Raw genomic sequence first — 23,240 nt, forward strand, 5'->3', positions numbered from 1 at the left:
GAGCCTATTTCTTTTGTAGTTCACCAAGTGGCCAATCAATCTTGGATCAAATCTAAATCTTGTGAGGTTTCTGTGGAAAATATCCCTTACATGCGGTTCGTTCTAGAAATAGTAGGTGGCAATGCTTTAACTGTAGGATATACAGTGCCACGAAAAAAGCATGGACCCCCTTCTCAAATTCTTATATTTTTGCAGAATTTCCCCACTTTAATAGAAGAAGAAGAAGAAGAATCACCTTTTATTGTCATGAACATGCATGCATACACACGAAATTTGTCTCTGCATTTTACCCATCACAGTGAACACATACACATTAGTGTTAGTGGAACACACTGGAGCAGGGAGCAGCTGAAGCGCCCGGGGAGCATTTCGGAGTATCAGTGTCTTGCTCAAGTACACCGCAGCCGGATGGTCCAGTCGGGGGCTTGAACTTAGCTCCCCCACAGTGCCAGGTGATGATCTTAACCATTGGGCCACAGCCATGGCTGTAAGATTGTCAATCAAATGTAAATATCAGACAAATATAACTTTTTCACAGCACTATATGCGTTGTAGGCCACAGGAGCCATTTTGGAAGTTGCGTTCCATGGTGACGTCATGCCACGCTGGGCGACAATATGGCGCCCTCTCCTGTCACTGTCCACACTTTGTTTTCTTCGGCTTTGTCCGAAGCATGCCGCCTCCCAGGAAGTGACGCGGCACACGCAACCAATCTGCGGCACAAACGCAAGATTCAACCGGAAGTCCCCCCCACCAGTTTTCGTCTGTTGCCGACCCGAAGAGCGCGCCCGCCCGCCCGCCCGGCCGCGTTCGTTATTTGGTTCTGTTGTCCGCTTCACCCTCCCGCTGCAGCTAAGAACGGTTGCGCTCGGTTCGGTTTGGCCCGCGTGGCTGCTGCGCGGAGGGAGCGCCGGAGGGGCGGTGCTTGCCGAATCAAACGCAACGGAGCTGACTTGAGTGCGAGGTGGGTACCGACCCGACCCGAACCGAGCAAAACCGAGGGCGCTTCACGTCCGCTTCCGTCCGGAAACTTAGGGCCTCTTTCCGCTTTCTTGGCGGGCCCGCTTTGAGCCGTCGCGACCGGAGACAGAAGAAGAAAGACGTGAAAATAGACGAGCAGGGATGCGGCGCAGCGACCCCTGCAGCCGCCGCCACACATGACACCCAAACAGCGGAAACGCCGACAAATATCCACGCTTACCTTATTTTAGCTACAAACAAACTAAACACATCACTAAACAACACTTTTCATTTATTTCACATTCTGTTTGTTGTTTGTGTTGATTTAAAACAGATGGGCTGCATGGCGTGCTATTGGTTAGCACGTCTACATCACACTTTCGTGGCTCTGGGTTTGAATCTTGACTAATAATATCGTATTACCACTTCTATTGCGCTTTACAATCGCACACATTATTCATTGACTCCTCAGTCACACCTGGTGGTGGTAAGCTAGTGGTGTAGCCACAGCTCCTCTGCAGGGGGCAGTCCGACAGAAGGGTGGCTGCCATTCCGGGCCTACGACCGAACGCCCAGGCGCACTCATTCGTTTGGTCTTGGTGCGTAGTTTGTTGTCCCTGCGCTCGCTCAGGTTTTGCCCTGACGTTGGCTGGCGACCAGACCGTTTTTTGTCTGCACGTTGCCTGACGTTGGCGAAAGACAACGGACGGATGCCGAGTCACGAGTCACGCGTGTTAGCTGTGCTCTTAACGTGACGGCGTGATGCGGTTTCCACAGCAACATGGACACGGAGTTGTTTATGGAATGTGAGGAGGAGGAGCTGGAGCCGTGGCAACAGGTGGACGACGGCGTGGACGAAGACGACGGCGATGAGGACAACCGGGACGGGGACACGTGTGAGCCAGGTAACGTACATCGCTAAAATTGCGTGTGTGTCTGTGAGCGCGAGTGTGCGTGTGTATGTTGGGAATCATTCACTGCCCCCTTCTCACCAAGTCGGGATTTTGATAACCCTGGACCTAGGTCAGGAGGTGTCAAACGTACGGCCCGTGGGCCCAAATAGGACCGCGAGGGGGTTCGGTCTGGCCCGCAGGATGAATTTGAAAGTGAAAAAATACATTTGGGATTGGGGAGAATTTTTAGGCTCATGTAGAAAATGGAGTGAAAATAATTTATAGAGCTTCATAAATATTTTAATTTGTAGTGCAATACTATATTTCAGTTTCCAATAGAGCTGCATGATATTAGGAAAAAATGACATTTTTTCATTTTATTTTTTATTTCTCGTAAACCTGCGATGGATATTGCGATGTGAAATAATACAGTATCAGTGTTGGAAAAGTGCATTTCCCATGCAAGCCAGTTCAAAGTTCAGTTCGTCGTTCACTAATTCAAAACTTTGAACTAACTAACTTCTTTTTTATTTCTATGGTCGCGGGCGTGCCGGAGCCTATCCCAGCTATCAACGGGCAGGAGGCGGGGTACACCCTCAACTGGTTGCCAGCCAATCGCAGGGCACATAGAAACAAACAACCATTCGTACTCACATGCACACCTACGGGCAATTTAGAGTTGTCAATGAACCTACCATGCATGTTTTTTGGATGTGGGAGGAAACCGGAGTGCCCGGAGAAAAGCCACGCAGGCGCGGGGAGAACATGCCAACTCCACACGGGCGGGGCCGGGGATTGAACCCGGGTCCTCAGAACTGTGAGGCAGACGCTCTAACCGGTCGTGCACCGTGCCGCCTAGAAAAGAATAAATGATAGATGATAAAAAATAAAATGTACCCAAGGATTTGCAGTTGACCAAGGGCTGACTAAATAAATGTGCTATTATGGAGTGTAATCACAAAGTGCAACTCAGTGGAAGGAAATACAGTTTACCGTATTTTCACGACCGTAGGGCGCACCGTAGCAAAAGGCGCAGTCTCAGTTACGGGGTCTATTAACACATACATAAGGCGCACCGCACCGTATTATTGGACGCAGGCATGGTAAAACATACGCTAGCTTAAAACACCAACCAGTCGTCCACAGTGGCGCCTGAAAATAACCATTTGCAAAATAATTGTTCATAAACAGAGTCGTTCCTAACCCGATATTCCACTGTACGAACATTTTACTTTTTCAGTCCAGACCTCTCATTAGGTTTTAACCTTTGTACTGCACACACATTCACACACCAACGGGCGGCTGCTTCAAATGAGCAAGTTAGGATTCAGTGTCTTGCCCGAGGACACTTCAAAATGCAGACAGTCGTAGCAGTAGGTATTCCAACCATCGACCCTTCGGTCACCGGACGACCCGCTCGACCAACTGAGCCGTAGCCGCCCATGTAGCATCCTGCCCCGCGTTTCAGATCTCCATCCGCGCCCCTGCCATCATGGCTGCAACGTTAACGCATCGCCTTTGATGGAGGGGCGCCACATTCAACATGGCCGCCGCGTAGGCACCTGATGCACGTCAGTGAGGTGGATCTATTTATATTGTATATCTGTAACCTGGAAGTACGTGTGTCCGGCGGGCCTTTGCCCATAGCGCATCACAGCACCAGTAAACGGCAGCGGCTAATTCTGGAACTAACAGAGTTCGTCAACGCCCGTTTAGGTGACAGCTGGACACGGTTTTTGGACACAATGGTCGGTCCCGACGGTCCGTTAACTTGGAGTCTGTTAAATCGAGGTTATATCTTTTGATTTCTGTTTCACTTCCATAGTTATACACACATTTTGCACTTCTGGGCGGATGCTGAACGCCATTTTCGTTGTGTCAGTCCTTTGTACAACGACAATCCAATCGAACAGCAGGTGGCACTATTGAGCCGTTCGTGCAGCTTCAGCCGCCATCGCTGAAAGGACGTTTGACTCGAGTGCGTTTGTCTTCCGCAGCTTCTTTGTCATCGTCTTCATCGTTGTGGAAACCGCTGGCTCCACCTCTTCCTCCCATCGCTGCCTCCCCACTGGTGTCTCAGGCCCCGCCCCTCATCTTGACGCAGACCAGCGGGGGGGCGCACCTCCTCCTCACCACACAGGTGCTCAAAACCACACGCGCGCACACACACACGTGTACATAGGCAACATAGGTGACCCATACTGTGAAAAGCAACCACAAGTTGACCCGATGCAAGTTACACAACCAAGGAAAAAGAAAAAAAAAAATTGTGATTTTCTTTTTTTGCAGAATATCTCAGTTGAAGTCATGAAGAAGCCACTCTAAGTTAGAATAAACAATATTGGAGGTCTTAAAACCTTAAACTTTGTCTTCGATTTTGGGATGCTGAGGTGCGGTGATACGACAGTCGGCCAATCAGGTACCAGGTTCAAAGGAAGCGCATGGCTATTAAGCAGCCGCTCCTGCAGTTAAACATGCTTGCCACAACTCTTTGGTGTTGACAAACAAAACAAAACAAACAAACAAAAACCAAAAGTACTTTCACCCAAGCCACTACAAGAGAAGGTGACCCAATGCAGATGAAGCCTGTCAGCTCCTCTCACATCTGACTGTATTTTTCAATATTTGATTTTATACATTTATTGTCTACCGTATACAGTCCCAGGCCGCCCCAGTTGGTGGCGCACTTCAAATGATGGCACGGAAATGAGGCATTTGGCTGAGTAATATGGGCGGAGCAAAACTATTATTGCTAATGTCAATGAAAACAATCCCAAAAATTGCCGCAAAGGAACAAGGAGCCATTGGCTACCAGCAGCGGTGCGGGCGTTGACGTGATCACGACCCAGCGCTCCTCTCGTCCTTACCGATCGACTTTTGTTGATCCCTATCTTAGTCCTTTTCATGTGTATCTGTAAGTTAACTTACTAGTGACCTCGCGATATGGTTGGCAGTAACTTGAATCCACGTGATTATGACCCCGTGTGAAAAAGTCATGGTGCCCTAACCTAAGAAATGCTCGGGCCATCCTCAGCAGCAGCAACCGAAGTCAGGCGTTTTCTACAACTGCCAATGAGTCTTTCACATCTCCGTGGAGATATTTGGCCCACACTTACTTGCAGAATTGTTTGAAGTCACCAACAACGGAGGCTTTTCAAGCATGGACGGCCCTTTTAAGGTCATGCCACTGCACCTCAATTGGATTTAAGTCTGGACTTTGACTAGCCCACTCCAAAACCTTCATTATTAGTATTATTATTTTTTTAAGCCCTTCTGAAGTTGACTTGCTGATATGTTTTGGATTGTTATCCTGCTGCAGAACCCAAGTGCGCTTCAGCTTGAGCTCACAAACTGATGGCTGAACATTCTCCTTCCATCAATCACAGCAAGTTGTCCAGGTCCTGAAGGAGCAAAGCAGCACGAGACCATCACACTACCACCACCATGTTTGACTTTTGGCATGATGTTCTTTTTCTGAAGTGCTGTGCTACATTTACGCCAGATGTAACGAGAGACATACCTACCAAAAAGCTCGACTTTCATCTTGTCAGTGCGTATAATATTCTTCCAAAAGTCTTGGGAATCATTCAGATGTTTTTTATTTATTATTTTTTTTTTTTACAAAAGTAAGACGAGCCTTTATGTTCTTTTTGGTCAGCCGTGGTTCTGGCCTTGGAACTCTGCCGTGGATGTCATTTTTGCCCTGCAGTTCCTTCTTTATTGTTGTGTCATGAACTCTGACCTTAACTGAGGCAAGGGATGCAAGTTGTCCTGAGTTGCTTCGTGGCCTCTCCGATGAGTCATTGCTGTTCTCTTGAGCTAATCTTTGTAGGCCGGCCTGGGACGGTTCACCACTCTTCCATGTTTTCTCCATGTGAGGATAATTGCTCTCCCTATGGTTCGCTGGAATCCTAAACCTTTAGAAATGGTGTTTGTAACTCTTTCTAGACTCAATGACTTTATTTCTCAACTGTTTTGGACTTTCTTTGAATCGTGTCATTTTGTTGCAGCTTTTTCTTTTAGATCTTTTGTCCAACTTGATTTTGTCGGGACGGATTCTGTTGAAGTGAATTCTTGATTGAACAAGTCTGGAGGTCGTCGGGCTTTGGGTGTGATCAGTGAAAAGTAACCAAAAATTGTGATTCGCCACGATGAATTCCTGATTTAACAAGAGGGGTAATTACTTTTTCACACAGGGCCAGGTAACTTTGAATATGTTTTTCATTAGTCATAGCGACGGGCAATTTAGAGTTTCCAATGAACCTAGCACGCATGTTTTTGGGATGTGGCAGGAAACCGGAGTGCCCGGAGAAAAGCCACCCGGGCACGGGGAGAACATGCAAACTCCACACAGGCGGGGCCGGGATTTGAACCCCGGTCCCCAGAACTGTGAGGCAGATGTGCTAACCGGTCATTGACCGTGCCGGCTGAAGTGAAACAGACAATGACTTTAGTCCATCTTTTTCCAGAATGAGAGTGCTTAAAGAGGAGGATGCTATTCATGTGGCACAGCTCGAAGCAGGCATCAGGTGCAGGTGGGCCAGATGGGCCTGGCTCAAGTTGGAGGCCAGAACAAAAAAGCAAAGAAATGAGGCAAATTTCATTTTCATCTTAAATCTGTACATTAACATGTACTTAAGCGGTGCAAAGAAATGTTTTTCTGCATTCCTTATTGTACTCTTTTAGAAGAGGAATCATCATCTTTTATTGTCATGAACATGCATGCATGCACATGAAATTAGTTCTCTGCATTGAACCCATCACAGTGAACACTCTTCAGAGTCTTTATGTTAAAAAAAGAAATAACTTCTCTGTGGGGGCCCGGGGATGCCCCCGGACCTCCCCTACAATGGCACCTTTTTCATGCATTTGGTGTTTGCATGTCTGATATTCCCCCGCGAAAGTTTGGGAGAGGGGGACGGGGGACGGGGACCGTTGGACTCGGTCGGCACAGCCTGCGTCATATCCAAGCAACCGACCGCTTTGCTTTAATGCTGAATACCAGCAGCAGGGGGCACCAGAAATCGCAGAGGATAGCTTTAAAGGAGTGCAGTAACCTTTACTGCTCATTTTGGATGCTCCGTTTGTTGTCGAAGATGTGTGATTGTTACAGCGTAAATCTGACTGTTTTCAACGTAGAAAATCACTCATTCGTAGAATTCGGACACAATACAAAACTATATGAACGTGATTTACTACTGTTTGAAGTAAATCCGACAATGCGCTCGCTCTCAGTTTGAACCGGAAAATGAGACGGCTCGGGATTGTTGGTTGTTTAAAGCTAGCGAGCTTTGAGTACATGGCTTAATGACTGAGGGGTGCTGGGCCACTCGTTTGTGAAAAACGGATTTCTCCGTAAACTGGTTGGTGGAATGCTAACATTCGCTAGATCTTATTCAGAGATTTTCAGATTGCCAAGAGTTAGACATCTTTGGAATGCTTAGAAACTGGATACAGTAAACGTTCCAGACCTGCCCGCGATCGATGAAAATCCGTGATATCGAAATACGATTTTTGAAATTGTTTTACGGCCTTCCGCTTTTGAAACAATACACAAACATTTAAACACAGAATATATTGAGCGAGCGAGAGCAAGAAGCGATGGAGAAAAAAAATGGCAAAAAATATCAAAATGTATAACACATACGCTACACAAAAAAGAAGGCGTTTGCATCCCAGCGAAACTACCTGTACTATCAATTGCCTGAACTGGTTCAAAAGCGAAATAGCGGGGCTGCGAAGCATGAACCGCAATATAGGGGGGCTTTACTGCAATGCATATTGTAATCCTCATCGACATCAAACTGAAAACTGTTTAGTTTGATTTCACGTAAGAGTCAGGAAAAAAGGCAGTCAATGAGCGTATGCGACCCTGAAGTTAGTTCAATAATTAGTAATTGAGTTCAATCGGAAAGACTGCTGCTGTGGCATTTTCTTACCTCCAGCTGGAACGCCACGATGCCACATCCAGTATGGCAGCGACGCGGACGTACCATTCAGCATTCAATGTGTGCTGAAAACCTGTGCATGCGCGCGCGCGTGTGTGTGTGTGTGTGTGTGTGTTGTTCCGGCTCAGGCCTTTCCGCTGCCGTCGCCCGGACCTTCGCTTTTCGTCACCCTGCCGCAGATGCCCCGTAGGTGACGCCGCTATCTGCAACCTCAAACCCCCCAAAAATCTGCGTTTATCTTTTGCGCTAACTGCGGCTTCCTGTCTGCGCAGCGCCCGTGGTACGACCCGCCGTGTCCTCTGCCTTCTCCCGCAGCCACGCCCTTTCTCCTGCCCAGCTGCCCCTCCGCGCCAGCAGGGGGCACCAAGGTCAGTAGGTGGGCCCTGCTACTCGGTCCTCTGATTGATTGATTGGATTCTTTTTCTTCCAGTGAACTTTCACCTGCCTCAGCCGGGTGACGCCAAAGCCTCACACTCGTCAGGTATGCCACTTCACGCCGCGCACTTTTATGGCATGGACATGCCAATGTTAGCCTTTGTTCATGTTACACTCCAGCGCCAGTTATCTCTTTTCTCGTTGTACTTCAGGGATTAAATGAACGTTTAGTTTCCAGTTGAACTCAAGCGTTAGCTTTTTTTTTTCCCCGCGTTGCGCTTAAATGCAAAAGTTAGAATTTGTTTTCATGTTGCCCTCCAATGATGATGTTAGCATTTTGTCTTTCTTGCCGGCATGTTTTTATGTGGTTAATGCCAAAACAATCCAGGTACAACATCCAAGTTTTCTTAGTGTGCGAGTGGTGACCTGTCCCCGCCCTCTCTGGAGCTAAAAACAAACGGCGAACAAAACCGAATAAAGTACAGCATTTCAATTCTTGATGATTTGAAGTTAAAACCACTTTCATCCAGAAAGGACGTGACACAAACAAGACAGGCAAGAGTTGAACAGGAGACTCATTTGTACTACAGGCCAGAAACTCACATTTTGTTCGACATTGCACTCAAACGCTAAAGCTAGCTTTTTTTGTCACGTCGCGCTTGACGCCGATGCTAGCTCTTACGCTCAAGTTGTCAAATTCGCTATTTGTTTGATGTTGCGACGTTAAAGTTAGCATGCTGTTTAACGTTGCCCAAATTTCACGTGACCCAGCAGCTCCCGGCTGCGTGTCTTACTCGAACGCGACGGCCGCCAAGGTGGTCCTCAGCGTGGACGAGTTCTACTACGGGACAGCCGGCGGGGAGCAGCCTCTGAGGAGGAAGTATCACCAGGCGCTCAAAGCGGACACCTTCAGCTGCAACATTTGCGAGCGCGCAGTCAGCGACAACCTCAGGTGAGCGGGGATGCGACAGCGTCACCCACGGTCGCCGTTCCTTCGCCTTTGTGGACATGAGAAACAGATGTTTGGACGCAGGCTGGTGCAGCACACACTTCAGCACTCGCCGCTGATCCGAGGAGGCGACGACCAGAAAATGTGCGCCTTCTGCTTCCGCCAGTTTTCCAGCGGCACCCATCTTCAGGGCCACCGCGAGCGGGTTCACGGCCCCGCCCCCTCCTCTTGTAAGTCGCTTCACACACGGCCAACATCACCTCACTTGACACCCCTGCACCCCCCCGCTCCCCAACCTGCCTCCGTGTCTCCGCAGGTACGTGTCGCATCTGCGAGTGGGCCTTTGACAACGAGTCGGCGTTCCTCAACCACATGAAGGCCAATCACAAGCCGGGGGAGATGCCGTACGTCTGCCAGGTGGGCGTGGCCTCCTGTGCTGTGGCTTCATAGTTCTATTGTTTGTTTGTTATTTCAAACTCATGATTCCTTAAACACGCAGTTTAGCGTAAAATCATTCAAAGCTCCTACATTGTAAAATACTCCACAACTCCACAACTTGTGGAAATCTCATTCAGCAGACTATTCCGAGAGCATTTCAGTCGGCCTGAAAATGAACGGAAAATTGCACAGAGAGATGAAATCTCTCGTCCCTGAGCTGTCACCTCATTGCCGTTGTGTTAGTGTGTCCCAGTGGTCCTGGCGGGGTCACCCGGGGGAAACCTGCACGACGGACCGCGCCGAGCACAGCTTAGAAAAACGAATGGACAACATTTTCCGTTGTCCACACCTCTGCAGCCGGGCCTGGAAAGATATAAGGTGGGCTCACTGCCTGTGGGAGGGGCCAAGGGAGTCAGGCGTTGTGTGAATTGGACCTCGGCGGTCCGATCCCCGGCTGCAGAAGCTGGCTCGAGGCACGTGGGATATCACCGGAAGGAGCCTGAGCTGGTGTGCGAGGTCGAGATGTTCAGACTGGGTATATTCGGGCTCGCCTCCGCACTCGGTCGTCCCGAGAGCCCTATGACTCTGGGAATGTCTGGCAGAGTCCCATCAACTCTCACCTCCGGCAGAACTTTGCCCACGTCCTGAGGGCGGCGGGGGACATTGAGTCAGAGCGGAGCGTGTTCTAAGCGGAGCTGTGGCCGTAAGGTGGTTATTCAAGCTGAAGGAGTCCTATCGGGGCTTTTTGGCCTGTGGGACTCTGATGGATACCGGCAGACCGAGCGGAATGCAGCGTAGTCGCTGCGGCAAAATGTCGGGCAGGGGAGGAGTCTGTTGAGGCCACGGAGAACGAATTCCGGACGGCTTCGAAGAAATTCTGCTCCGGCAGCCGACGTCTCAAGAGCGGGAAGTGCAGTAGCAACAACGCTGACCTCAACTCTGGACGTTGTGAGTCTTAGGGACGACTACTTTGAAGACTTCCTCAATCCCGCCTCAAGTCCAGCTACTCTGAGGCGGGCTCTCCTATCTTTTTTGGGTTGAGGACGCCGAGGTGGTGCAACCTCGGTGGCAGGACCCCAGGGGGTAGATGAGATCTTCCTGGACTTCGTAAAGGCTCTGGATGTCGTGGGGCTGTCCTGGTTGGCATGCCTCTGCAACATTGCGTGGACATCGGGAACAGTGGAACAGTTTGTTTCCAGTGAGGGCGGACTCCGCCAAGGCCGCCCTTTGTCACCGATTCTGTTCATTACCTTCACGGATAGAGGTGTTCAGAGATATTGTAACTCTCAGTGGTTTGATGTTGGCGCTAAAGCTTTTTGGCCCCATTAGCATGCATCCAGTTTCTTGAGTCCCAGCGGTTCACATCAAACATTTTGGCCTCTCCTGCCAGGTGTGCTTCTACCGCTCGTCCTTCTACTCGGACGTCCTGCAGCACTTCGCCAGCTTCCACAGAGATTCGCGCTACCTGCTCTGCGTCTTCTGCCTCAAAGTCAGCAGGAACGTGGCCAGCTACCAGAAGCACGTCCTGCGCCACCAGGTACGCGCACGCGCACGCACGCACACACTGGCGCTTGAATGAAAGAAATGTTGTTTTGGTGGCTTTTGTTGTGGGAAGCGCATCTCCGCTGATATGCGCGAACGTCGGGGCTGCCAACACAGAGAGGAGCTTGTTCACTCGGCACCTTTTCAACCCCTCGAGGGACGAGTTTGCAAATAAAAGCCACCGCCGCCGCCGCCCCCGATACACTTTTTTGTCAACGCCTTTTATTATTATTTAGGAGCGGCAATCTCGATGTACAAACCGTTGAATTACTTGATAACTATATGATTTGATCAAGTCAAATATCGAGCTATGTTACAATTTGGTGGCTGGGTTTTGTGGGGAGGCAACGGATTCATGGCAATTAACCCTTTGAGTTACAAGCGTGGTCACAGATCAAATTTGACTCGTATCTCAAAAGGCACCAAAGTTTGGAGAAGAGTGTCGTTGCACAATACGAGTGTCTTTCGAATATACATTTCCGCAAGATCGGCTCTGGAAAGAGCACTTTGGTGAACGAATTCAAGGTTTCCTCAATATGATGACGATGACGATGGATCTGATGTCCAAGCGGTCTCAAGGATTTGGCGTGTCTCGTCAGGCGGGCCAGGCTTTCCACTGCAGCCGATGTCGCCTGCAGTTTGCCTTCTTGGCGGACAAAAAGCGCCACAAGCTGGAGCGCCACCGCAGCGTCCGCAGACCCGCCAAGTTGGACGGGCTGCCGCTGGGTTCAAAGGTCAGCCCGTGCGCAACGGCGGTTAGCCGTCATTTTCGTGATTGCAGTTAACGGCGGCGGTGTACGCAGGTGACCATTCGCATGTACGGGAAAAGAAGACTTCCGGCGGCGGCGGTCGGGGGCGGGGCCCGACTCCTGCAGGGCCCCGCCTGCCTCATCCAGCCCATCAAGATCAAGGCAGAGCGGCAGAACGGGAGCCCCCCGCCGGCCGAACCCCCCGGATCGCCCCGGGTGCAGAGCGGCAGGTGACGATTCCGCACTCATTTGCGCCAAACACCACACTTGAAAAAAAGGCAAAACCTGAGCAACTGGAAACAGCCGTCAGTCACATGGTCCAATGCTTTGGCTCCCTTGGCTTCAAACAAAAGGTGCTGTGTCCTGAGTTGTTTAACACGAGGAAGGCAGTGAAATAAAAGCGCTTGTCTTCAGTATTCCAAAACAAAGGCATTGACCTTGGCGCTTCGATACCTTCGGAGGGGACCGTACGCATTTGCGTCGGTTGGGAGCGAAAATTGCAATTTGTCAAACCGTGAGACGTCGGTCGTTTGTTAGCTTTTCCTAGCGCTTCATCTGCCACTAGCAGGTCAAGAACATCAACACGTGGCCAAGAATCTTCCTCATTTCCGCTAACAACCCAGGCTAAATTTAGCTCCTCCCTGACAGACAAATGAAGAAAAGCCCCATGCACTAAATCTGCAATAACGGAACGGCGATGTGGCAAGGGGTTACTGTGATGACGTGTTTATTTTTGGTATTTGTATTTTTTTGAAATTCTTTTCACGGATGGGACATGTGCCTGGCGAGCAAATGAGTTGAACTGGAAGGTCAAGGTACGAGTGTGTCAAATGCGAGTCGCTGATCGCACAACCAACTTTGTTGTGCGTCAGGTTGTCGTGTTTGGAGTGCGGCGGAGAGGTGTCAGACTTTTCGGCGCACTACCCCACGCATGTGCGCTGCCTGCTCTGCGCTTTCGCCAGCTGCTGCTCTCGCGCGTACGCCGCCCACATGATCCGGTAAGACCGCACCTACCTGGGGGGGAGGGCGGGGCGGGGCCGGGCCGGGCCGTCCGGACGGCGCTCACGATTGACGCGGTCCAATTGCAGCCACCACGTGCCGCGCTCCGAAGACCGACTTCTTCCTCTGCATCGGCAGCCCCCCCCCTGGTAAGCCGCCGCCGGCGTCGGCGCCCCCGTTCACCGCCTCCTCTGATTGGTTGCTGAGAACCAGGAAGTAGCCGCTGACCAGGGCGTTGTTGTCTTTCAGTCCTTTCTTCCTGCTGTGTTCCTGCTGCGACTTCGCATCGGTGTCTGGGGACAAGATGGCCGAACACCTCCTGGTCAACCTGGAGCACCGGAGCGCCACCTGTCGCTCCAGAGGTGAGCGCGCCGCTTTCTGTCACACGCACTGCGCTCCGATCGGTGAGGCCGGCGGTTTCAAACTCAAATTCAGACACGCTGGCCGAACTCAATATTTATTGAAAATGGATTTCCTTTCCCTCCAGATAGGAAAACAAACTTGCAAACTTCTTAAAATACTGCATCCGGAACCAAAAAAACATACATTTTATGAACTCATGAGAAATCCAGACACATCAGCGGTATTTGTTTCTTATTTAAATCGATAACATTTTCTCGTGGTTATCTGTATACTTTTTTTCGAAGCCGGGTTTGCGCTGCCAGTTTGCCACCTCGCCATTGGCTAATTTAAACAGGATGTGGCCAAGCCAATATTGCCCACATTCGCCACACTGGTGAATCAAAATTGCCTGCGCAAAAAGTTCAAGTCCAGCGCGCCCGTTCTGCTGTGTGTGAACGGTGTTAATGGTGGTAAATAGTTTTCACGCCGGTTTCAATTGCTAAGCGGTCAGGCCCACGGGCTTTCCCCGGCTGCCGGGAGCCGAATTAAAGCACACGTGTGTACGTTTGAAGTGTCGACGTGCAACGTGTCCCGCAATTCACATTAGCTGGCTGTCTTCTTCATCAATGCACTTTGGCGCTAGGCGCCACAACCAAAGTGCTAGCCAGTCATTTATAGGCCCACGGCAAACATAGTCTCAATCTTACAATTATCTGACAGCTAAAGTTAGCTTACTACTATTTACCGGCAAGCGGTACAGAAAATGGATGGATGGCTGTTTATCTTCAACTCAAAAGTCTGAATTTTCTACAGTTCGATATTAAAGTCCTTCAATTCCTTCTTGAGGATTGTCAAGTAACAAGTGAATCAATTTGTGTCACTCACGTCACACGCTTTATCTCTATACTCGGCCGACACTGACAGCAGCGCTACTGCTACTGGCAAGAGCTTCATTATGCAGTATAACATTTTTACAAGGCATGAAGTGAACTCAATCAGTCAATATACGACTGTGATTGAAGGCTTTTCTTTTTACAATTCAGTCGTCAAATCCAGATTTGTCCTTCACATCAATTCATCCATCATAACATTTAGGCCTGGCCTTCAGGAAAGAGTCATACTATAGAATCATTTATTTCTTGTGTTTAGGGAGTAATGTTGAAGATAACAAACCTCCTCCCCAAAAAATCACGTTAAATGGCAGTGGTAATATTTGTTTCGGAGAAGCAAACGACAAACCCTCGCCATTCCGAGTATTTTCCCGAATTGTTGATCCCGACTTCTGATTGATGTCCAGGTAGTTTTCATCCTTCGAGCTTCCCGGCGACGAGGACTGGCTCAGTCTGGCCAACGGTTGAGCTGCATAAACACGTGATGTTGTGGCTAACTTCACGCGTGTGGCTCGGAGGTTTTGATTCTGTTTAGCCACATTGTTTCATGACCCAGTGCCAGCAATGAAACAAACCCCCCCGCCTCCCCCAAAAAGAGTCTTTCAATGAAAAGCCAACCTTTAAACTATCAACGGTATCGAAAACGTCCGCCATTGGAGCGACGTGCAGACTTTCCCCGACACCGACTTTGTACACAGCGGAACCTCGGATGATGAACTTCATTTGTTCCCTAACCCTGTTTGTTACCCCAAACATTCATAAACCGAGGGCATGTTTCCTGTTGGAATGAATGGAAACGCAATCAATCCGTTCCATCCCCCGAAATAGATTTGACGTACCTTTTTTTTTTTTACCAGTTAAAACTAAACATAATTAAAACACAGTATTATCAAGAAATAGAACACCAAATAAACATGATAACAGTTTATTGCTCATTAACTTGAAGTAAGGAGGAAAAGAGGAGGATGACAGCTCCTCATTGAAGAAGTCTTCCATAATAATAACACGGGGAAATTCTCATTCAGGTGTTTTTTTTCGTTTGTCCGTTGTTTTCCAATTCATTGGTTGATTTTGGCACAACAAACCCATTCAGGGAAAGTTGTCACCGGAAAAAATCAGAAAGTGGGATGTCACATTATCATTGAAAAGATGAATATGCTGCACATTTCTTTGGATGCTTTTTGGAAATGACTTCGCTCACGCTTTCGAATGTTGTGTCAGTCCAATAAAGAGCAACAAAAACAACAACGATACGGTAGCCCGCCTAGCTTGCACGACGCACACATCCGATGAAGTAGAGACGATCGCACAGATCTTTCCATTCATCTGTGACAAGTGCGTATTGAATTCACTTGGATACAAAAAAAATGTCTTTGAGGGCTTTGTTTTTTTCAATATTTGTTTCTGTTTTTCTGACGAATTTCTTTCCACCCTGCTTTTCGGACTATTTTTTTCTGTTTTATCAGGACACATGGAACTGAAAAACAGACAAAAATACGGGGAAAAGGGTTGATTGTGGTGGAAGTCCAGAGGGTGCAAAATGTGTCCACTGAGTATGAAAGACACGAGTAAAAGACTCAGGATTGAGACATTTCCATTGAAAAGAACATTTGGAATCCCAATCGGAGTCACCACCCACCCATTTGTGTACCGCCCTCGTAAAAACGATTTCTGAATAAATGTCATTGCCGAGGACGGCATACTCGGAAACATTTCTTTAAGCTTCTTAAAGGTTCTTCTTGTTTCCAGTGTACGTTGAGCCAGACATCCAGCTGTGTTCAGACGAAGAGACGCCACGCGTGGTCGAGGCCGACGAGCCAGTTCAGATGGAGGACTGGAGGTCGGCGGCCGGTTGGAAACAACCCGAGGACTACCCGGACGCCAACACCTGCATTGCGCCGTTCACTCAGCCCTGCGGACCTCGTCAGCCTCTACTGAAGAACGGTGACGCCGTGGATTTCTTCAAACTGTTGTTCCCCGCGGCGCTGGTAGAACTGATCACCACCGAGACCAATGCCCACGCCAAGACCTGCCGCTACTTGGGCTCAGGCTGCCAGGACTGGGTTCCGGTCACCCCCCAAGAAATCAAAGGTTTCCTGGGTCTGTGCATCCTGATGGGACTTCAGAACCTGCCCGAGCCGTCTCAGTACTGGTCCTGCAATGAGCGTGACGACGGCCCCACCTTCCAGCGTACCATGAGCCCGGAACGCTTCAAGCAATTGGCGTCAAACATCCGCATGGGAAGCTTCAGCGCCGACGAGTACGAGCGTGGCCGCAAAGCCAGCGACCCGCTGCGCGTCTTCAAGCGCATGCTGGACATGCTGAGCGGCGCCATGTGGGACGCCTACCGGCCCAACTGCTGCCTGACTGCGGACAGAGCGCTGCTTCCCGGTCTGGAGGGGGACCTCAGAACGAGTAACTCCAAGAGCCAGCCTCAGGTGTGGCTGCTGTGTGACTCCAAGTCTGGCTACTGCCACCGCCTCTTCATCCAGATGGGCGAGAAGGTGAGCCAGGAGGCGGGCTTTGACGTGGTGCAGGAGCTGGTCAAGGGTCTGGAGAACAAGCACCACCAGATCTACATGGCCAACTCGCTCATATCCGTCCCTTTGGTGCAGAAGCTTCTGGCGCAGGGTATCTACGCCTCCAGCTCCTTCCCGCCTCCCAGCCGCATCCTGCCCGGGGCACTCTGGGAGGATGGCCGGCTGGACAAACCCGGGGACTTCCTGCAGAGACGCTGGGGTTCCCTGCTGGCCACACGCTGGAGGGACACCAAGGAGATGGGCTGCCTGTCCACAAATGCCCATGCGGGGGAAGCGGACACCGTGTGGAGGCGGTCCCTGACCAAAGTGGGCGGCTTGGATCCCATGGCCCGGCCGATGGCCTTCCGACTCCTGCAGGAGAACATGCGAGGGGTGGACATCTGCAAGCAGCTGCTGGCCTGCAACCCTTTGGGTGGAATTCTGCAGGATCGCCATTGGCGCGGTCTCTTCTGGTTTCTAGTCAACCTGAGCGTGGTCAACGCCTTCATCGTTCTGCGCGAGAGCCGCAAGGGCAGCCCGCCGGCCTGGGTGCGGGACGGCCTCTTCACGCAGGTCACCTTCCGCAGGCGTCTGGGTATCCAGCTGGCCGAGTGCGCCCAGAAGCTGTCGGAAAAGAGCGGCGCGCGGCGGCCCAAAGCGGAAAGGCCGGATCGAAACGTCCGACGACGACACCGGATGGGCAAGGTCGGCGGCTGCTCCGAGAGGTGCCAACACTGCGACGGGACCAAGGACGGCGCCTGGGGCTGCGTTGCGTGCGGAGTCGGGCTGTGCAAAGAGCCGCGATGCTTCTGGGAGTTTCACGGACTGTCGCCTCGCAACAAAGGTCTGTCTGTCCTCTCCCAAGGTCATCTGAAGGTCTCAGTGCTGACTGCTGATGTGAATTGCCGCTTAAAGCTGCCCTTGTTCTCCACAGGCCTAACAGAAGTAGGATTCCTCGAAAACGGCCAGAGGTAATCGGATCCCGTTGCTCGGGTTCGGGTAGGGCTGGGTCTTCACATTTCTGCCTTCGAGAAAAACCAAATGACAGCGACATTATTCAAGTCACCTTTTTCGGTTGGGATTTTCTTCGTGTTCACTCGCGTTATCCCAACTGGCATCAATTCATGCAGAAATGAGGAAATAGGGCCTTTTCAGAGCATGTGTGTTTTCAAATCATATGTAAAAACTAGGCCTCGGATTTGCTATTTATGTCGACAAGAACGAGTTACTTCTGAATCAGAATTGAATCGTACTATTTCGAAATAAAGACGTCAGAGTCCAACAAATGAAAAATCCAATTTGATTCTGTTGACCTGGAAACTGGAAAGACGTTTTGTCTGTCGCGTCTCCCTCCGAAAAAGTTCTTCTTTTTAGTAGAAAACGGCTGACTTGAACCAGCATCCCTCGCCGTAGCGTGGCCAAAGATAGAGGGTGGGTTTTGCGGGCGTCAAAATAAAGTCGCCATCGTCTAAGATTTGTTCTGATTCGAGTCCGAAATTCCAGATTCGCCCGCTCGAATCCCAATTGGAGTCACCGCCCATTTGCGTGCTTCCCTATCGAGCGCGACGCTGAGTAAATGTGTTACTGCTCCAGTTGAACATCAAACCGCACGCCTCGGCCACTTTCCAAGTTTGTTCCACTGCCCCTCCGGCTCCCTCATGCTTTTCTTACGGTGACGCCAGGTGACCCTGGCCACATATTTGCGGCTCGGAAGCACATATTGCCAAAAGTATTGGCATGTGAATTTAAGTGGCATCCCATTCTTAATCCGTAGAGCGGGAGGGGAGGCGGGTCGCTTCGCGGATGTGCCGGACGTTTTTCGCCTTTCGTCCTGTTCTTCTTCCTCTTTTCTCATCTCGATCGTGCTTTTCGTGTCACGTCTCCGGACCTCAGCCGCACATTCGGGAAGGCGCGGTGGCGGGCCGGGAGAACCGCTCCACGTCGCGACAGGTGGTGATGCGGCAGCAGCGTCACGACGCTCAAAGGTATAATCGAGTGGATAAAGGTTCTCGCCGACGACGTCGCTGGGTCACTAGCGCGTGAACTTACACGCACACACATTAGAAGAAATCAGATCAACAAAAGCAATCAAAGCAGATGAGTAAGGACGAGACGAGTGGCGGGTCTTGACCGCCCGCACCGCTGTGAGAAGCTGACCGCACCTCCAAAAGAGGTCGAGGTTGTTCATTTGTCAAACGCAGTAATTATTTTCAAAATCATATTTCTAGTGAGCGTTTTACAACTACACTCCGCCGTCGCAAAATGCCTCGTTTCCGTGCCGTCGTGTCATTTTTGGTGCGTCACCAAAATGAATCGGGCATTCGCTAAATGTAAAAAAAAAAAGCAACTATTGAAGAATAAAGAAAAATGTTCGAGGAGCTTAATCAGCATTTTGTCTTCTCCTCTACTATTGGCGTGGGTGAAAATATATCTATTTTTTGAAACCAAAAAACCCAACTTCCAGCTTTCGAATGACGTTGGTCCATCCTTTCCAGCTATAACAGCTTCAAGTCTTCTGGGAAGGCTTTCCAAAAGGTTTGGGAGTCTGTTGGGTATGGGAATTCGCAAGGTCCCACAAGAATGTTGAATGTTGGATGAGTCTCTGCTCCAATTCATTCAAAGTTTGTTCTGTCAGGTTGAGGTCAGGACTCTGCAGGAAAGTCAAGTTCATCCCCACCGAACTCTCTTATCCGTGTCTTTATGGACTTTGCTTTGTGCACTGGTGCATAGTCATGTTGGAACAGGAAGGGGCCATCCCCAAACAGATTGTTCAGAATCTGTTGGTACACTGAAGCATTGAGAGAGTTTCTTTGATTGGAACCGGTGGGTATGGACTTGACTCGCCTGCGCAGAAACTTGACCTCAAGCCGATCGAACACCTTTGAATTGGGTTGGATTGGGGCCAAGACTGAGACCCGGACCTTCCCGTCCGAAATCACCGCGTGACCTCACAACTGTGCTTGGTCTGAAATTCCCATCAATGCAATCCCAAACCTTGCCACAAGATTTTGAGCTGTTACAGTTACAAAGCATGGACTGACTTCAAAGAACGGGACTCCGCTTATACTCGTATGCGAGTCAAGGCCAATACCTCGGGCAATATAGCGTACCTCGAAAGTTTCCGCTGTGGACCATAACGTATAAATGGTCAGCGCGTTTGACTGCGCAGTTGGCTTCAACCGGGGCTCGTTGCTGTGAAAAGGCTCGTTACATCTGCTTCTTAGCAGGAATTAGTCGCTAGTCACTTCTACGGTGCTTATATGGAGGCTGCGAAATCCCACCACCGCTCTGGCAAACTCAAATTCATTGGTAGAATTTGTGAATCACCCAGCCCGAGATTTTGCTGGAAGACTTGCATTTACACCTGAGGAATAATACTCAGTCATTTCAGTTGTGCAGCCGTCTTGGTGTGTGACTTGTGCGTTGATTGTGTGTGACAGTGGCGAGGCGGAGCCTGACAAAGTCCATGACCATCTGGCCCCTCTGGAGGACTTGGACTTCTCTGAAGACGAGGGTCCGGACGAGCTTGAGGAAAGCGAATGTATAAAAGAGGAGGTTCCTTCCCCCCCCTCGCCTCATCCGACAGATCTCAGCAGCCAATCGGCCGCTCCCGTCCCCAAAGAGCGAGTGGACTTCCTGTCGGCTCACCAACTGAGGGTGGCGCTTCTGGCTTTATGCGGCGGACTGCGTCAAGCTTCCATGGTCTTCGCCACCGAGCCGCAGCTCATCCGGTTCTGGCTGAAGGAGGCCAGGAAGCATCTGAAGCAAAAGAACCGTGAACTTGAGGTCCGGGTCCAGGGGGGTGGCGAGGCCTGCCTGGTGGCCTGGGTGCTGAGCCAGCGCGAGCAGCAGCTTCCTGTCAGCGAGAGCGTCTTCTTCCACAAAGCGGCCACGCTTAACAAGAACGGAGAGTTGGGCGACACCTTCCACATGTCGTACGACTGGGCCGTGCTCTTCATGCTTCGGTACCAGCTCGGCCCGACGCCCGCAGGCAGGAAAGGGACGCGGGCTCGCGCTCTACCGCCATCTCTGCAGGCTAGCGTTCAGTCGTTCAAAGACTTCACCCATAACGTGATCCGGGTTCACCATCTATCCGACAGTTCGGTCGCAGTGATGGATGAGTTGTACTTCTTTGTGGATTTGAGGAGCTTTCAGGACCGGCGTCACCGTGCTGAGGCTTTGCAGTTCACAGGATCGGTACCGCTGGTCACCGTGTGTCTGTCGGCGCTGGCCGACGGAACCATGCTGCCCGCCTTGGTGCTGACCAACAGACAGCCAATCGATGAGGTTCTGCCAGACTTTGTCGTGCTAGAAGTCACTTCGCAGAACCCGTCCGCTGAGGAGGCCTTTAAGCTCTGGACTCAAAGGATTTGGCTTCAGCATATTTCCGGGCCAGTTCACCACAGGAAGTCCATGTTGGTGTTGGACCAGCACCAAGACCACGTGGGAGACGTTTCTCTCAGTAACCTGAGCGGCTGGGGCACCCTTCCCGCCGTAATCCCCGAAGGGTGTTCCTTTCTCCTGCAGCCTCTGGACCTTGGCATCAAGCCGGCTCTGGAGCGTTTCTTCCGAGCTCGTTGGAACAAGTTCAGTGCAGACAAGCCGAAAGAGCCTGAAGAGGTGGCGCCTGGACATCTGCAAGACAGCGCTGCTCAGATGCTGATCCGCTGGACGGTCCAAGCCTTGACACGTCTCAAAGACCTCCGCCAGCTGTGGAGGACGTCTTTTGAGATTACAGGGATCCTGCCAAAGACAGACCCTGGTGAGGAAGTTCCTGACAGAGGGGAGAAACAACGGAACCTTCTGGAGAAGCTTGAAGACATAATGCTGCCTTCTGAAGACCGTTTGGACCTCCTAGAAGTAGAAGATAAAGAGGATGACGATGACTCTGAAGACGACCAGACGTCCGAAGAGAAACGCGAAGAGAGCAAAGAGGAGGGTGATCCAGAAGAAGAAGATCTAGAGGCTGACACCAACATGAACCGGGAAAAGAATAAAGAGGAGGACGGTCAGGAAGGAGAAAAAGAACTGGGGGAAGACACCGAAATAGATGGAGGAGACCAGCTTGTGACGATGGAGGAGGACAGCGAAGAAGAAGTCGAGAAGGAGAACGAGTGCAGGAAGGAGGCTACCAAGGAGCGCAGGGAGACCAGGATCATGATCGGAGAGGAAGTCGGCGACGAGTGGAAGATAACCATGAAGACGAGGACGGAGACCAGGATGGAGGGGTCCCAGACGAACCAGGGCAAGCCTCAACAAATGGACCAGAGCTGAGGGTCATTCCAGATCACTCAATGTCATTCGAGGACCCAAAGTGGACCGGCAGGACTGTTGGGATGCACGGCCGGAAAGGCTTCGAGTGTCCGGCACTTCCGTGACGCTCGCGATTGACGTTCTAAAAACTTGATCATCATTCATTTTGACTGCGACGTGTGAAGCAGATGCCCAAACATGGAAAGCTAGCTCCTAGCCTCTAGCTACCAAACTGAGCTAGTTCGGGTAATGCTAAGTCCCTCTCACTTAACGGCACCCAACCCAATCGGAACGCTCCGTGCAAACTAATGCGTGACTTTGTTAGCATCGCTGCATGCTAACGCTAACTATAGCATATAGCCTAGCTTCCACAATATGAGCGACCGGCTCGTCAAAGGTCAAATGTGAAGTGATCTTTTTGTTGTGGTTTTGTCACTTCCTGCCAACCATGTGACATCGTCGTAGGTCACATGCTTATGGTGGGTGGGGCCAATCAGACACCTGAATGATGCTCGTCATTTCACATTTGTCAGTATAAAAGTATTTTTATTGTCAACTACTGCTTGTGAAAACTTTGTAGGGAGTGACTGACGGTGTCAGCTTCCAATCCTATTTGCGAGTTCTTCTTGCTCAACACAACACGACTAAAAATATGATCTAAAAGCAACAGAGTTCTTGCTGAGATCAAGTATTAAAAGCGGCGTTCTTAAAGGTCCCCTTCCATCAATGTTTGAAATTGTTTTTATTCGAATTATTTTTGTTCAATAATCTTTAATGTATGTCCTTTTTCAAGCTGTACCCACTTATCGGTAATGTGAACTGAAGTGACGGTTGGCGGCTGCAAATATACGAGATGATGATGTTTTGATAGGCGGGGTCCCGTTCAATCACGTCGACTAACTGGCCCGCGGCGTTCATCTCTTGTGCACGCTTTGCTATTTAATCGACAGTTGCATTCAACATTACAAAGAGTTCATTATTGTTGCGTAACACAGCACATGTACTGCATACTTTTATGAACTGTATCTGCACGGCTTGGCGGCGGTCACCCGGCCGGGCGGCTCTGTCCAAACCCCGAAATGCGCTTCCGGCATGTGTGTGTGTGTGTGTGTGTGTGTGTGTGTGTGTGCGCTTATTTTACAAAGCCATCGTCCGTGAAATGGGACCGGACACGGCACGATTGTGGTTCCCAAATACTGATGAATTTCCCCCAAATAAATTGAAGCCATTTATTCCTGAATTGGCCGTCTTTGGCACGTGACGCAAAGTTTTGCAGAGGACCGAGCTGCGTTGTTCCCGGGCCCAACAAGTGGGCGGGTACAGCGGACCCCTGCCGCTGGCAAGCACCTTGGGCCGCGAACTGTGAAAATCCCTGGAGAATTG

The 23,240-nt window shown here is 50.4% G+C and overlaps 1 protein-coding gene across 3 annotated transcripts; it reads left to right on the forward strand.

Moving 5' to 3' along the window:
* The first annotated feature begins 729 nt into the window (after window positions 1–729).
* Window positions 730–23,095, forward strand: pogzb (pogo transposable element derived with ZNF domain b). 3 transcript variants are annotated; one of them, XM_061794749.1, is made up of 18 exons: window positions 730–964; window positions 1,738–1,865; window positions 3,851–3,993; window positions 7,930–7,987; window positions 8,074–8,169; window positions 8,232–8,282; window positions 8,948–9,128; window positions 9,210–9,355; window positions 9,442–9,542; window positions 10,954–11,100; window positions 11,705–11,839; window positions 11,909–12,084; window positions 12,727–12,852; window positions 12,943–13,002; window positions 13,103–13,215; window positions 15,835–17,448; window positions 17,539–17,575; window positions 20,045–23,095. In XM_061794749.1, the coding sequence occupies exons 2-18, from the start codon at window positions 1,742–1,744 to the stop codon at window positions 21,876–21,878; spliced, it is 5,142 nt and encodes a 1,713-aa protein (XP_061650733.1). In that variant the 5' UTR covers window positions 730–964; window positions 1,738–1,741; the 3' UTR covers window positions 21,879–23,095. The 3 variants fall into 3 exon arrangements, with proteins under 3 accessions (XP_061650733.1, XP_061650734.1, XP_061650735.1); XM_061794750.1 differs by having other exon boundaries at window positions 731–964; window positions 8,951–9,128; XM_061794751.1 differs by lacking the exons at window positions 730–964; window positions 1,738–1,865 and having other exon boundaries at window positions 3,876–3,993; window positions 4,143–7,987.
* Window positions 23,096–23,240: the final 145 nt, after the last annotated feature.

Source organism: Phyllopteryx taeniolatus, chromosome 13 (assembly GCF_024500385.1).
Source record: "Phyllopteryx taeniolatus isolate TA_2022b chromosome 13, UOR_Ptae_1.2, whole genome shotgun sequence".
Lineage (NCBI taxonomy): Eukaryota > Metazoa > Chordata > Actinopteri > Syngnathiformes > Syngnathidae > Phyllopteryx > Phyllopteryx taeniolatus.